The 16,411-nt window shown below is 41.3% G+C and overlaps 2 protein-coding genes across 4 annotated transcripts; both read left to right on the top strand.

The window, feature by feature from the left end:
- Positions 1 to 248: 248 nt before the first annotated feature.
- RB195_009755 (uncharacterized protein) lies at positions 249 to 1,049 on the top strand (the record flags this gene model as incomplete). Its single annotated transcript, XM_064190457.1, has 2 exons — positions 249 to 267; positions 838 to 1,049. The coding sequence occupies 2 exons, from the start codon at positions 249 to 251 to the stop codon at positions 1,047 to 1,049; spliced, it is 231 nt and encodes a 76-aa protein (XP_064048040.1).
- Positions 1,050 to 1,153: 104 nt separating this feature from the next.
- Positions 1,154 to 16,409, top strand: RB195_009754 (uncharacterized protein; the record flags this gene model as incomplete). Of its 3 annotated transcripts, XM_064190456.1 has the most annotated exons (23): positions 1,154 to 1,304; positions 5,010 to 5,097; positions 5,278 to 5,370; positions 5,432 to 5,501; positions 5,557 to 5,672; positions 6,465 to 6,567; positions 6,664 to 6,747; positions 6,826 to 6,969; positions 7,045 to 7,185; positions 10,353 to 10,469; positions 10,603 to 10,683; positions 10,734 to 10,844; positions 11,457 to 11,576; positions 11,935 to 12,015; positions 12,118 to 12,213; positions 12,269 to 12,352; positions 13,215 to 13,320; positions 13,429 to 13,523; positions 13,722 to 13,832; positions 14,113 to 14,223; positions 14,284 to 14,349; positions 15,495 to 15,879; positions 15,925 to 16,409. In XM_064190456.1, 23 exons carry the CDS (start codon positions 1,154 to 1,156, stop codon positions 16,407 to 16,409), a joined length of 3,039 nt encoding a protein of 1,012 aa, XP_064048037.1. The 3 variants fall into 3 exon arrangements, with proteins under 3 accessions (XP_064048037.1, XP_064048039.1, XP_064048038.1); XM_064190455.1 differs by lacking the exons at positions 13,429 to 13,523; positions 13,722 to 13,832; positions 14,113 to 14,223; ... (1 more) ...; positions 15,495 to 15,879; positions 15,925 to 16,409 and adding an exon at positions 13,425 to 13,428 and having other exon boundaries at positions 13,215 to 13,315; XM_064190454.1 differs by lacking the exons at positions 1,154 to 1,304; positions 5,010 to 5,097; positions 5,278 to 5,370; ... (12 more) ...; positions 12,269 to 12,352; positions 13,215 to 13,320 and having other exon boundaries at positions 13,512 to 13,523; positions 15,495 to 15,645.
- Positions 16,410 to 16,411: the final 2 nt, after the last annotated feature.

Here is a 16,411-nt window from a genome sequence, read left to right as displayed (position 1 = left end):
ATAAGTTTGCTACGCAAAGTTGTACTTGCAATCGGAGGACTATTTGTACAGCATGGTAAAAGTCCTGATGGAATGATTGATGAAGATAGAGCGATTTCTTTTCCATAACTCCATTATTTGCTGCTAAGGTGACTAAATATTTTTATATATGTTTTGGATGTTGTGTGAATATGATGCTCATTTAGATTTTGTCTCCCGATAGTACGTTAGAAACTGTACATATTTGTTGCGTTATTATTCACGTGATAATGAAAATGATTTTCACTGGTACGATCATTTTTCAGCAGAGGCTATGGTCCTCTTGTTTGCCTACCACTTTTACTGCCTGTCTGCAGTTAGTGATTACGTATATCGACTCCGAGACAATAGTTATGAAAAACCTCATCAGATTTTCCATTCACCATTTAGTCTCCACTATTCATTTGTTCCCTTGGCAACATGTTTAATTCTCTTCGTCAGTACATTAATTTTATAGTTTAATTAAAGTATAATGACATGGGATTTCAAACACATTTTGCTGTAGCATATTTAATTTTGATTAATAGCAGTCTATAGATCAGAATTGGAATATTATATATAGAACTCTTCAACGCTAAATTTTTAAGAAATCATGAATGTGAACAGATACCATCATACATTTTTCGACATTTTATGAAATTGTCAGGCTTTCATCTTCATGAAATCTCCTTGAAACCTCTCTATTCACTTACAGTGTTGTAAGTCAGAATGCTTGGCTTGTTTTCTCTTCCTTTTTTTCTTTCTTCTTGCCTCTTACTTTTTCTTTCGTCTTCTCATTCTGACTTATTTCTTCTTTCTTCTTCGATATCTGCTTCTCAGGATGTCCAACGGATATGACGAAAGGCCAAGACGGACCACAGTGCCCACAGCTTGAGTTGAGTGCCTTGACGGATGCATCCCGTGCCCCCATTGTCATAACAGAATATTCTATCGGTTCTCATCTGCAGTTACTTCCGAAACGCAGCAAGAGTTGTCCAGTCTGGTCTTGCATCCAACTATTTTTTCCAGATAGTAAATGCCGTTTTCGTTAATTTATTGGTTTAAAGCAACTGTTTACACTTTTGATGTTGTTGTTCACCATAAGAACTACTTTCGCTTTTCGCTCCAATACACGTTTCTAAATTTAAGCAGATAAATGACGGAGGAACCCTGGCTAACTATCGTCTCCGCACAGAATCTAGCAGAACTTCAACTTCTGCTTCATGATATGCCTTATGAGTCAATGTTGTCACTTGGTGAAAAGGCATTTCGTGAATTTGTCGGTGCTAACTTCACAGGCTGTAACGGTACGTTTCTAATCGAACTTTTTTTCTTCTCGTGTTTACAGCAGATATTTCATCTGCGTGTTCTTAGGAGTACGTTTGCCACTTCCTAATAGCCACATTTTGGTTTGTTTTATGTAATTTAGCAGTATAACTCCCTATCCTAGCAATAATTCCACAACTTGGGTGGGGTACGCTGCCGAATAGCTTTTGCTCACGGTACTAAGCTGTGGGGGGTGGGTGTAGCACAGTCGGTAAACGGTGCGCTTGCGGTTGCACGGTCGGTAGATCGAAACAGCCCATAAGCCAGCGAAGCCTTTCGTCCTTCCGGGGTTGAAAAATTGGTGCCACATATGATGAGATAGATAAAAACACCAATCTGATACATCGGGTCAGCCAGCTATGCGTTCGTAAACCGAAGGGATTATGAATTTCTGCCAAATGCGTAGGCGGGTTACAAGCGATTGATTTGCGCTGATTCAAGTGATCAACGCCATGTACTTTCTCCTTCTTATCCAATAAGCTGTTGGCTGACCAAATGGCAACTGACGTAACTTGTATTCTTCGATACCACCACTGAAGCAGCTTTTTGGTTAACAAAAACATTAACAGTGCAGGCATAAGGGGTTATATTCGACGACGCTTGTCTTTGTCTTTTTCGTTTAGTATTGGAATAAATGATTGATGAAGCCTCGCGATTCTTGTATGGCGAAAGTAGTTTAGCTGAAATGGAGAAGACACAAGCTGCGTAATGATAAAAAAATTCTTATTGTTCACACTTCTGGTAGTGGAATTAAGATGCTACTTGAGTCAGTGTTGACGATAGATGACTTAGCATTTTCTTGCTTTTCTAAACTATGCTTGATGAGGTCGTGATCACTCCGCCGACCAAAGCCGTGCAAGATCGCGTTCCGTATTTACAGTCAGCTATCAGTATGAGGACAAACTATCGAATACTTGAATGAATACGATGCATTTTAATGACTTATTAAAAGTTGCGAAGGTATTGAGATGGAAATTAAGTCGTTCAAAATGCACGTAACTACCCAAAATTTTTTAAATCCTTTGAAGAATTAGCTTACTATTACAACTGTCAAGTTTAAGTATTCAACACTTTTGTGGATTGATTTTATATAAGAGAAATGGAAATGGGAGTAGATGTGACTTTATATTGAGTATTACGAGACTGTATGAGCCCAACTTCATTTCCATCATAGCTTACACATTGCTTCGGCATTCCTCCATTACAGACAATTCAATATATTGAAGATCTGCCTATTTGTTAAGATACCTAATGCGTACTCTGATAAAAGATGACCGCCTGATGATTGAGTGGCGCAGAGCAGTGTAGCTCCATTTTTATTGAAACGATCAGGAATCAATCCCTGACAGAAGTGAGATTTTTGCATTCAGCGAAGAAAAAAGTTAGATGAACATATTCTTATGTAGCGATGATGATTTTTTTTTATCACTCAAAAAAAGAAATTCAACTCATTGCTATGCGAAGAAAGACGTGTACATCTGGAAATAGGGGTAAAATTAGTGCAAAGTAGGGCGCCGAATAACGATGTTCAGAGTGGGTTTCATGCAGTACAACTTTGCAAGTTTGTAGAGACAGGTTTTGTGTATATTTGTGCAGAGTTTGGTTTTTCCAACTTCCCTAGACTTTTGGAACCTCGCTGAGAAATGTAGTGATTTTTTTTCTAATTTTGGTTACCTCAACTAGTTTCAGAGAATAGAAGCGACTAACCGGCTGCGATTCCCTCTAGGGGGGAACCACGGATCTCCCTCACTGGAGGAATCACAGCTGGTTAGTCGCAAGGCTACGTGGCGCGTCTCCAGGTGGCGGAAAGGGAAAAAACGACTTTTTGACTCTGGTGAACTTAGGGGACGGACTTCCTGTTTCTGCTGCTAAAGACTCATTCATTACGCGTTTGTATTCCGCACGCCAGTTCGGCCAAAAGCCTGATCAAGTAACTGGAAGCTGCAAGGGAGAAAGTTTTGAGTCGTCACCAAGAAATAAGCACCAATTGTCCACAATGTGTGTATGTGACTTGTTGACTTCGAACAAAGCCCAGTAACTCAACTCATATCTTACAAACGTTTTCTCAGATTGAAACACATGATAAGGAAGATTTTTTCTACTACCTTGTTCTTTTACTTTTTCATATTCCTTCTCGCTCTCTCAATCATTGAGGAAAGTTTTGGAAATTTGTTAAAATTCCTAACTTTACTCAACTGTCTTCCAGGAAAACCAAGATTCCCTCTGAGAATTGTTTTGCAACCCAGACCTTCTTACATAAGTCCACCCACTTCCCCTTCTAAGTTTTTTTTGCCCCACGTTATAAATGCTTATTTCCTGCTTATAAAGCCTAACAAAATCCGGGGAAAAATGTAGTAGGGGGGGAGAGGGGGGAGGGAGCACCCATTGGCGCCCTTATTTCCCGACGCTCTAACTTACTTTTTTCTCTTAGTAACTTTAGCTTAAATGTCATAGATCCTCTAAGACTAATGTTTAGGCTTTAGGGCCCCGATTGATATGATTATTTACTTCGAGAAATACCCAACTACATTTTACCCCAAAATCCGCACCACTCCTGCAGTCATTCCCAATCAACGTCAGTTTCCTGCGCTAGAATCACCTCCAAATCGCGCGTAAGTGCTGTGAACTTCATTTTTATAATCTATATTTTTCTTATGGTTCATCATATTATATCATATTGTTTTTGCTTTTGCTTATATTTATTTATCAATTTTTTTCGAAATTATCTCCTAGAACTTCGATTTATTCATGCTTTGGAATAATGGGTTTATTCTGCCACATGTGTTTGGGTGTAACGAAATTAAGAAAGCGGTAAGACAGGTCCAACGGCATTAGATAGGCATGCTGGCGCTTCAAAATGGGGAGGGACGGTCCCACGGGGTCGGATTGGTGCGCCGCAGCAGAGTAGTGCATTGTAATAACCGAGAATTTGTCATGAAGTGAGACGTTGTGCACCGTTTTTTGGTTGTCAAAACTGTACGTATTACGTTTCACCTCTATGTATTCTCCGCATTTCTATTCATCTGCACGTTTTTCCCATCAGTTTGGTAACTGGTCCTTTCTCCAAAAATTAGAAACACGCATGCAAACGGCTGTCTACGTAGTAGCTAACAGTTTACATGATCTGACGTGGAATCTTACCTTCATCAGCATGATGATGGCGTTTATGTTAGCACATTATCCTGCCCTAATTGTTTTAGAGGAAAAAGAAACAAAGTTCCTGCTTCGAATTATGTTTCCAAATCGTGAAGATATCCCAGGAGTATAGGTGAAAAATCAAGTTCTCTTGATATTCTCTAGATGCAGTAGTGACGCATTTAGGAAGAAGAGTCTCGAATCGGCATTTCATTACCATTTCATCAATGCTTTATAATGAAAAAAAAAACACGAAGGAAGCGTCGTTAGAAAAAATGCAAATTTATTTTCACAGAAAATGCCACTGCTTTTAATTTCTATTCATCATTGAATTTGAGCGGAGGGACACCACAAGAAGTGTGATATCCGGCGTCAGCCGGACGTTCAGTCCTGTATATTTAATTTTTGATTGTTACAGCCGTTATACTAAAAAGGATGTGAGAAAGTAGGTCGTTTCTTTTTGGAGGATCATGTCCCAACTACACACTTGACCCTGAGCATTAATATATGTGAAGAATGTGAGGCGCATTCTTCTTACAATTATTTTTCAGCTCGTTGTTCTCTTCCGTCTTTTCTTTCGCATGACCTTGCAGCCTCCGAATTAAAGTTCGATTTCAACGAACCTTTCCCTAAAGTCAGGCATGTTTTTTTTTTGTATTTCCTTCTGTTCTAGTTCTAAAACGTCGAGAGAGAAGATTATTCTGTATGAAATGCCGAGAGAAATAGTACCGACTGATAGATCACTCGGTTACCAAAGATCAAATTTGTCTTCAAATTACTACACATACGTAACGAAATCATATAACCGGTTGTTTGCAGATCACTGCCACTGCTCTTGCTTGCTAAGATGGTGATCCTTGATCAGAGTCAGCTCACGATGGTGTGCGCACCTGCTAGGCTACTCGCTTTTAGGTAAACCACGCGTAATTTGACAGGCAAACATATCTACATTACTTACCTGCAAATTGTTCAGAATTGCATTACTATGGCAAAAGGTTCTAAAAGAACCATGCACAACTCTTAAAAATTTAATGGATGAATATGTGAGTCGCGTTATTGGATTTGCTACTGTATTCGATGTTTTTTTCTGCGGTTCAGGCTGAGAAAATAGAAGTTGATCAACTGAAAGAGGAGGAGAAGATTCAGTATTGTCTTGAAAGAGCCAACTCTCACTTGATCTACTATGATTATGAGAAATGTTCGCAATATATCCAGTTGGTTGATGCCCTCTCTTTATGTGTTTCTTTTTTTCATTAATCGTTCATTTACTCACTTAACTGTGTGCAGTCTGCGTTGAGTAGCTTCAACCAACAGAGCGCGATGCGTCTATTGCAGCAGACGTCCTTTCTTTGCCCGCCAAATATATTGGGTTCTCCGTGCTCCGGGAGAGACCTGGAGGCGAGCGAGCTTTCTCAAACAGAAATCATTGGATGAGTGATCGCTGCCAATCACTATGAAGGATTGACTGCTTTGAAACAAATTTGTTGCGACACCATATCAATCGATATCTCCATCGTTGATCCAGAATACAGCGAACAGGATACAGGATGCAGAATATAGGAGAACATTAAGGCGACTGGAACTGGAACACAGAAGATGAACCTGAAACGCAAAATACCATTCAATCGGCTATTATGCAAGTAGAGAGATGGGTGTGACACTGAAACGACATCGATGGGTTCCAGAAGGATATGGTCAGTGTTCGGGGATATGGCCGAACCTGGGCTTAACGATGAACGAACGAAGATTGTTCCAAAAGTAGGACACTCGAGTGCAACGCCGATATCTCCCCGATACTCCCGATAATCACAGAGATTTCATAGATATCCAGCATACGTATACAACACACCATTCCCTTTTCCCTTGTTACAATCGAAAGATAATCTTGTTCACACTGTTTAACACTTTCGGCGCCGTCTGTAATTTTCGACCAAGAAAACAAGACAAATTTGATAGCCCGGTGAAAGAGCGATCAACAAATTGAAAGATTGCCACAATTTATTTAGAAATGCTCTGGAGTCTTCTGGTCTCAATATAGAATTATCAGGGAAGATGGGAAAACGAACTCGTTTTCAACAACGAAACATTGCTCAGCTAGTTCTAACTGCGGTAAGCGGGTTTTGCAGGGTTCTCCAGTTCAATGCTTTTTGATAGGAAACTCTAATAGACCATAGTTTCTCTGAAACTCAACAGTAGCAAAATCAGGAATCCTCGACAGCCACAGAGAATGACGAAGATACGGATGTCCCGATAGATTGTGTACTAAATGACGACACACTTTTAGAAAAGGTAGCTGAATCTTCGTTTTCTCCTAGTTATAAAAGTTGGGTCTACATCCAACTAGATCATAGGTAATGACTTCTATAGATTTCGTTAGTGGATGGTAATGTGGGAACCACCACCTTGTCTTCAATACAGTTGGCGGCTGTGTTGACTGTATTTCGGCTTGAAAGACGAAGTGAACACTGTGACGAACTATTTGTGGAAAAGGCAAATGCATATTTAGAAGCGGTGAGTGTTGCGAGCACTTTATCTTTGCTATTTTTTCATCTTGTGAAAAAGTTGTAGCATATGTTATTTTTCCAGATTATTCGGCAGCGGCGGTGTTGGCCAGTGCAGACTGCTGCTTTACTAGAGAGGTGCGAACTGGAGAAGACAAGAAAAAGACATATTGAGCGGGCATGCGCTCAAGCAGAATTGATCTGCAAAATAATGGACGGCGACGAGGTGATATTACTTTATTTCGAGAGCTGGACTAGCATTGATGGCTAGAATTGGAAGTCGTTGTGAGGATCCAAAAAAATTGAGAAAATCTTTTGGGAAGCTTTCTGGTCCTTTTTTTCGACCAGCCATCTTTAAATTAGGCCGCTATTGTGGCTCAAATGGAGAGTTCCGTGGCCTTGCTGACTGATGAATATTTGTCAGATGTTTTGTAAGTCTCGCAAGAAAATGAGAAATTTCTATGAGGTTCCGTTACAGAATTGCTTCGGAATTCTTTGCTGATCTTGAACTTTCCTTCGGTGCAGTTAAGCTCTTGATTCTTCTCTGTCACTTTTGCATTTTTAATTAGTGCATATCATTCTGAATGCGCAGTTTTCTGCCCATGAAAACAACTGAAAATATTGTATTGAAATGAGAGTTCTACTTTTGCAATAATATGCCACATAATTATAATAATACGATTGATCATTATTATATTACCAGTCTGAACGTCCGGCTAAACTAGACTCTTTAGTGCTCGTTTCGCTCGCGTTCACCGATCAATAAGAAATAGCAGTAGTGACTTTTTGTTGAAATTATAAGTGTTTTTTTTTCTATCAACACTTTTTCCATTTTTTTAACTCAAAAATATAGGCATAGATGAGAGATTTCATGATTCTCTTCTCAAACGCGTCACTACTATATTTAGAGAGCAATCAAACTTAATTTTACATCTATTTTTCTCTGAAACCTCCACAATTTGGGAACATTATTCGAAGTATGAGTTTCCTCCGCTCTCAACAATTAGCACGGAATGATGTCCCAACAATGATGAAATGAGGTGAATATCATCATCGTAGTTATGAAGATAAAACTCTACGTCAGATCACGTGAACGTGTGCTGGTTAGTATTGTATTTAAGCAGCCGTTTGTATGTGTGTTTCCACTTTTTAAAGAAAGGATGTTAGCAGCATCAAGAAGATATGCTAGAAAACAGATATGCGAAGGGACCATAGAAACCCATTCTACTGCCTTTAGGCTCCCACGCACCAATCCGACGCAGTGGAACCCGACTCTCCCCACTCTATGGCTTTCTGGCACCGGCGCACCATCCCGACCCCGTGGGACCCATCGCACCCCTTTTTACAGCTATCTGGCTCCGGGGCACGAATTTGACGCCGTAGGACCTGTTATTATATAGCGTGATTGAATATTCACTGGATTCGTTGGTGCTAAGGTGGTTTAAGGAGCTGAGAAGGCAGAAACTCGAGATTTAAAAGGCCGCCCCACAATTGCGCCACCGTACCCCCCGCCCCGATTACCCACCCACCCTCGTCAAACTCGTTTACGGTTTTTTTTTTTAAATATAACATATTGCAAAGTTTAATTCTTAGTGTGGTTTTCGTAAAACCAATTTATGAAGGAATTCGAATTTTATTCATTCATTAAAATTCAGCTTTAGGTAAACAACCAAATGTCCTTTTTCTGCGGGTCTGAAGGTGATTAGGTCAACTACAGCCTTGGAGAAAGCTGTTTATTTGAATATTCCCATCAATGGATGGGATGCTTGGCTGAAATCAACTGCCATAGTTCAGAGAAGAGATTCTAGCCGTTGGTTGCCGCAAAACCTCGATGAAGTGATCATCCCAAAGATCTCCACTGAGACCGTTTTGAGACCGTGTCATTTGAAAATCCTCTTCAAATGAGATCATGTGTTCTCAGTGGGCCGACCGTGAACTTCCTTTGCAGGATCGACGGAATTGGCGCTGTGATTTATCGTCTCGTTGATGCCGGTATTGGCGAGGTTGTTGTAACCACTCTACGTAACCACTCTACGTAACAGTTCAAGTGGTTCGTTCAGGAATGACGTACCTTTTAACAATTCCTTCCAGAGCAGTGGCGTCGTGCTTCTCGACGATTTCGACAAATATCAGTTTCGTTCCAGGAAACAGGGTTCCATCTTTGCGAGCGACACGGCCAATTCTGTACTTGCGGCCCAAGATGTTGGTTTCCTCGATCTGTATGGTAGTGTTCGATCCCTATAGTTGCACAGCATTGTTTGTGTAGAACTCGATAAGCACATCTCGAAACCGTTGATCGTTTTCTCCTCCATCTCGAGCCATTTCCTTCAGTGTTACAAAGTCATAAGTGAACAGGTGGTTGCCAAAAAGATCTTACACTCGATCTAGGCTCTGAATGATGTCCCCTCAAGATAACCATTTTTCTGTTGACCCCGGTTGCCACCATGTGCATGCGTTGCATTCAAATTTCAATCTTTCATCGCTGTTGCTTGGACACACTTACTTGTATTCGTTTCCGGGATTTCCATAATTCAGACACGGGCGGTTATGCAGAGACAGCAGATTTGCTGCAAAATCCATACTTTTCGTAAAGTTTTCAAATATGAAATTTGCTCCGCACTTCTCTTCTGTACACGTATTTTCGAAACTATTTGAAATCACTGTTCCTGAACGCATCAGGAATTTTCCGAACAATTTCGAAAATGCTTTTCGTATGACTCGTGCTTGCCTCAATTTCGAATAGTAATGAAAATTGTTCGAATTCTTTTTTAACGAAAACTGGGAGAAGCAGTTTTGACTGCTTCCGATTTCTTTTTTCGAACACCGTCCACTGATTTAATTTATATGTTGAATGGATGCAATGTAGTTTATATGTCGTTTTCAGCGTGTGAAATAACACCGGAAACAGTCCCGAACGTTTCGAAAATAAAAAGAAAATGGAGGTCGTACTGGCTCCTTCAATTATCTTTGTACCGATTTGCTTACTATTTGGACTTGAAGACCAAAAGAACATTATCATTCTCAGATTTACTCAGATTGACGTTTGTGAAGCGGATTATCTCTTGATTCTCAGCATTTAAAATTTGGTGCCTTTCATTGCCTTTTCTATTTGACCACTTACATACATTTACATTCTGCTCATCCACTCCACTTCTTTGTGCTGCAATTTGATGGACTTGTCGTAAACCATATAAAGGTCTGAGATTTTGATAACTTGGATGCTTTCTGTAGGAGCAACGTTTCTGTACCACATCCTAAGACCCTTCTGTTGTAGTTCTCGCGAGACTTCTCTCCCTACTCGTACTTCTCGGTTGTCTGAAAAGTTATATCAAGAATATAGCACTTGTAATCAGTCATTTAAAACCCCGCATAAAATAGAGCCGCCTGTTGCAGATACCTGATGCAGTGAAACTGAAACGATGTGACTTGGTACTTGCTAGTGGATTGGAAGCTTTTTGGAACGCACATTTTATTCATGCGGAATCACTGCGGACTCTGGGTTGCACCGCGGTGAGGCGCCTTTCTACCACTTTCGAACTTTCGAGTAACTCTTAATTGTTTTTTTTTATTCTTCTATATGAGTAGCAGCTATGAATAACTATTAGCATTTCGGTTCTATTTTACGAATGGGTGATATGTTGAGGAAGCTTTGCTTATATACGAGAGATTCGAAATGTGGGACTGCATGATAGATTGCTTTAAGCAACTTGGCAAATTGGAGAAGGTTCGTCATTGTACTTTTTCCCTAGGCAAAACTCTAGACTTTTTCTTTAGGCTGAAGCACTTATTCGACGACTACTGCTTGAGCGGCCGAATGACTCAATGCTCTACTGCTATTTGGGGGATATTACTATGGAAGCTAGTTACTATGATGCAGCTATTAAGGTCCAATCGTCTTTTTTCGGATATATCCTCATCCAGAGCATTTCCTGCTCGTTATTCCACCCCAACTGTCTTTGCACAGATCATTGCCGGGTCGTAGTTTGCGGAAAACCAGGTGGTTTCGCTAATTTCTCCGCATTCGCTGTTAAAAACGGCCCAGAAGTTTTTTTTTATGACAGCTTGCATTGCAATGCGCCGCATCAACGAGAGAGCCTTCGACGATTAATGAGATCTCCTCACCAGTCTATTCAAGTTAAACTATTGAATAGACTGGTGAGGAGGGAAACGAAACATGTACATAGAAGCGCATTCTAATGGGGAACGGTAAAGCCTCGTAGGAACTAAAATCCCGTTTCTTACGACGATCATGAAGGGATGAGCAGAACCACCTAGTTTATATTTATCGCTATCTACGATCCCGTATAGAAGCTTTCCATGAGAAATGACACTGTCAGATTCATGGTATGCTGCCTTTAAACAGATTCAGCGGCGACTGCAGTCATTATGAGCTAGTTTAACGGTAGTTTATTAATAGTCTCAACGTTTTGAAAGATAATATCATTGCTCACTGTTACTGATTAGGTTTGAACATTGGCCACTATTCAAGAAGTTCAGATGTCTAATGATCATAACTCGCGAGCACGAAAATCCTTCGGCTTTCTGATGTTGCTTCGGAACCAATTTGACAGCGCCTACAAACATCTAAGGAGGAGTCTGGAGCTTCAACCTATTCAGGTTAGTTATAGTAAGATCAAGACGATCTGAAGTTCAGCTCTGCTGCGTTCACCGCACGGTGGAGCCAGAGGAATTATGATTAAGGTAGGACCCACTCAAACGGCACCGAGCTTCTAGTTGTTGTAATCCAGCTGTAGCGCTTTGTTGACCTTTTTGAGGAACTCGAACTACCTTCATTACATAACGTGCTGTTAGTCCTAGAAAATCTTTAAGTGCTTTTGATCAGGTTGTGATTGGATACAAAACATTGGCAGATCTTAATGTATGTGCAACTCTTAGAAAGACTTTAACTAACAATGTTGAGCATCTAAATCTTGTTTTGATCACACTTCATCGATTCATAGAGTACTAGTTTCAGCTAGGCGTTTGGTTCAATGCCGGCTACTGTGCTTGGAAGCTAGAGCAATACGCGGATGCAGTTACTTGCTTCCACCGATGTGTAAGCCTAGGGAAATTCCGAAACAAGCCAATAACATCTTGTTTTGAACGATATTTCCTTTCAAAATTATGCTGTAGAGGTCAGCATTTTTGACAATTTAAGGTCAGCTTTGAACCAGAACATTTTGAAGCCTGGAATAATCTTTCTGCGGCATATATAAAACTTGGTCAAAAGGACAGAGCAAGGAGAATCTTACAAGTATGTAGAAATTTAAGTTGATTAAAATATTCAAATATATATCACAACATTTGAGGAGGCCCTGAAATTCAACTACGAGCATCCGAAGGTTTGGGAGAATTACCTGCTCCTGTGCGTTGATACTGCACAATTTGATCAGGTATGCGCGGTCTATTTTCTTCTTCTTCTTCTTTGAGATGAAATGATCGCTGTTATTCTGGATAATGTAGCGTCAGAACGTCAAGTGATTCTACTAGGACACTAAAAGCATCTTTTATTTCTAGAAAATTAGAAATTCAGAAAGAGTATGAACGGCAGAGACGAATTCTTGGTAATTACCACTGACCTCCCTCCTTTCATGTCGTTGGGGAAACTGTAGATCGTCTCCGGTCCCAACCCCTAGGTTGAGGGTGACTCACAGAACCGCAGTGGTTGTCAACGTCAGGGGAACGGTCAAGAGGTACTCGTATGATGTGCCGCCGCGTATCCAGGAGGCTAATGAGCGTCGCTAATTGCACCACGCGTCTCCTGATACCGTCATAATCGTTACAGTAGCCTGGTTGCTCCTCTTGCGCTACGTGTTCAAGACGCCCCGCCCACGCCACCCTCTCCTCCCATTTCGCCGCTTCTATCGCTCTTACGACGATTTTTTTTCGCCGCGCCTACAGTACCACAATCCACAGGCCTACAATACCACAATCTAGTTTATCGATATCGTATAACAATTATCCGTTCGTCACTGTTTTATAGCCTGCGAGACTTGGCATCTCGTGTGAACTATGGACACTGAGTGACCCGATTGTCTGAGGTCGACCGTGTCCGACAGCTCGACATTACAAAATGAAGAATTGTTACTAAAAATTCCACGTTCTCTCTAGGTATTGGAGTTATTTATGTTGGGCTTTGGCAATTAGTGAAGAACAGCACCCTTTTGCAATATCTGGGTTACTTCCTCACCGGATTGCGGGATGTCTATTTCTATCACAGGTTTTTCTCATATTCAACATATCTTTGATTTCCAGGCTATCAAAGCTTTCCATCGTCTTCTAGACCTTAATAAGCAACAGCAAGATGATGAAATTCTGGACATCATTGCCACAAGGGTTCTAAAGATATGCGACGAGTTTAGTTTCTCTTCATTGCTATTAGACTTTCTTGAACAGTTTTCTTTTCCTAAAAGTATTTCGGATTTAAAATACTTTTATTCTCGTACCCTAGCACTATGCTTACAGGTAGGCAGTGATGAGACTACAACTGAGGCTGTGATTCTTAAAACAGAGCTGATAAAGCTTTTTGCTCGACTAAGCGCTGTGCAAACAATGTCTTCAAAGGTGCAATTTTTATATTCGACACCAGTATGTTATTGGCTTTGCTGAAGAACGTAATGAATACGTCCCTTCTGTCATGGTGTACTCAAGCACAATCTTTGAAATAATTATGCGGCAGGTCATAAGTACCTGTTACATTTTATCTGTTATCTGTAGTATATTTTTAGAAATTTTCTACGAGATCCATGACATTAAATTTAGATGTGGAAATGTTATGCATCCTTAAAGAAACCGAAGAACAACAACGTGGAGGAAGTGGAAAAATACATCAAATTACTGGAAAGAGCACTCCTTGCGGATTCTAACAAGCCTGTACGCCCCGCTATTCCACTCTTCGTGTTAAGGGATTGAGAGTACTTGGTTTTAAATTGGTTAAGGCTGCCCGCAGAGTTCACAGCCGCGCGGGCGGCGCCGCCCGCGCGGCTGTGAACTCTGCGGGCAGCTTAAGGCTCAATATATTATGCGAGAGATAAGTATTACGTCATCCAACTATTGAACCAACATGTTTTCGTATTAATCTACTCTTACTGTTGAGTAACAGTAAAATTCCTCAAGTTCTTTCTGCGGTTTCCTTTCCATTTCTTATTTTCAGGATTGGAAAAAAGATGCTACACTGAGTTGTTCCGTGCTCTCATCAGCTCTTGAATTGGCTGGCGAACGCCTCCGATTCGCCTCGATAAAAGGAGAGGATTCTGTCAAGCAGGTTGCCTCTCATGAACAAATCTCAACTACCATACCATGTGTTGGATTATTTCAACTTCAGACAAAAGCACGTGTGCGGATTTCTTTGAGGCCCATAGTCACAATTGCGGAAAAAGAATACGGCCAGGTAGATTTACAAAATAGTGATGCGGAAGTTCGAAAAGTTGTAGATTTGTTAGGTGTAGCTAGGGAAATTTTATCAAAAGTTTCTTAGTGATTATTTCTTTTCTCAGACTGTTAATTGTTGAATTATTCGAGAAATCCGCTGTTGTTCCTTGTTTTATTGTACACAAATACTCCTTGACTATAGTGAATTTCCAGCTTGTTTTAAACCAGTTATGTGTTGGGCAAAGATTATAATAAACCTTATGTCTCTTGTTCGTAAACATAGTTGCTTATTGTAGTTCTTCGAGTTGACGTGGCAGTCCACTATTAAGGAAGAAGAACAAAGAAATGGTTGAGTCATTGAGAATAAAAACCTAAATCGGTTCTGCTGGCACCGAGAACTGTAAGTTTTGAGTTACAAAGTTGTGTAGAACACTCAGATACATTCAGGATTCCTTGAGGTGGTGATCGCGTCTACTGCAGTGCACGCGTTTTTCGTACCTGACGTAGATCCCTTGTTCCCTCTTCTCGGCTCCATCCAACCCAATTCTCATTCTCTTAGAAACAGAGCCACACACCGATTCTCTTGACAGCTTAGATGTGATGGCGTGCTCTCAACGCTGTATGGAAGTAAGCGATTGCGTTTCTCCAAACTGTGGCTGGTAAAATTAAGGAGCGGAAATTGGTATGTTTCGGAAAGTGTAGGATTACGTAAAATTTAACCATGGTATATGACATTATTCCCAACACATATGGTATGGTGTCATGTACGCACACTCGCCGGATTCGAAATAATTCCGTATAAATAAATGCAAGTGTGGCCAAACAAATTGCAGTAGAAAGTCATGCAGTTATTTTTTTTGAAAAAAAAATCAATGTGGTTAGCTAACAGCTTACACATAAGCATGTATTTCATTTCTCCATCATAACATAGCATACCTCCACAACGGTTTACCGCGTCATAGTGGCGTGGAGGTGACAATGGGCGTCGAACTGCGATGCACAGCGGAAGTTCGTCCTCCGGCAGGGTCTCCCAAGCTGAGAAGGAGTTCGACACATCCGACATTCCGACTTCTCGGAATCGGAAGCCTACCTAAGAGTAAACTACTGCTAAGATTCACCACCGTCTTGGCAAAATGTCGCAAGGTGGTTCCCTGATCCATATAGGTTGGGCGACGACCTGTGGTGAAAGCTAAGCTCGCCGTGGCATGGCTGCTTAGTTTGGGGAAAAGTCTCTTTGCCACTCCAGCATATTCAATGTCTCAGTACCCTGCACACTGGGCCCTGCCGTCTCAGACGTCGAACGGTATGGCGACCGGTGAGAGGCGATCAAATCTCAGGTTGCTCAGGACGTCATCGATTCTGGACCAAGGCGACACACGCGCGACTCGCCGTGGAGACTGTCTCAGAATGTGTACTTACAACGCGAGAACAGTTTCCACAGATGTTGACCTGCATGCCCTTCTCGGAGCTGCAGAGCGCATCAAATTTCACGTGATTGCTCTGCAGGAAACCAAGTGCAGAAGGAGCGACGTACGACAGATGAATGACGGTACACTCGTCATTCGTGGAGAGAAGGTTCCGTAGCGAAATGTAGGCGGTGTTGGTTTTGTTGTGCACCCATCTGTCGTCCATCTCGTCGATTCTCACGAGATCCTGTCACCTCGTCTGGCCATTCTTCGCCTCCGCCCTCTGCGCCAAAAATCCATCAGTATCATCAACTGCTACTCACCAACATCAGCAGCTGATGAATCCGAATTGGACGCGTTTTACGAGGAGCTGGAGGAAGTAGTCCGCAACGAGAAGTCCTTCTACAAATTCGTTGTCGGAGACTTCAACGCAAAACTAGGAAAGGCCACAGAAGAGGAATACAGGATTGGAAGATTTGGACTAGGGGACCGGAATGAAAATGGCAATCGTCTCGCCGGGCTATTGTCCGCCGCTCGCCTCTTTCATGGGAACTCTCTTTTCATGAAAAAGATCATCGTCGGTGGACATGGGAATCGCCCAATGGCGCGACTCGTGCGGAGATCGACCACATACTCAAAAACCGGAGGTGGTGTCTACTTGACGTCTCAGTAGTA

Source organism: Necator americanus, chromosome III (assembly GCF_031761385.1).
Source record: "Necator americanus strain Aroian chromosome III, whole genome shotgun sequence".
Classification (NCBI taxonomy): domain Eukaryota; kingdom Metazoa; phylum Nematoda; class Chromadorea; order Rhabditida; family Ancylostomatidae; genus Necator; species Necator americanus.
The sequence above is the reverse complement of the archived record's forward strand: the minus strand, read 5'-3'. Positions and strand labels throughout refer to the sequence as shown.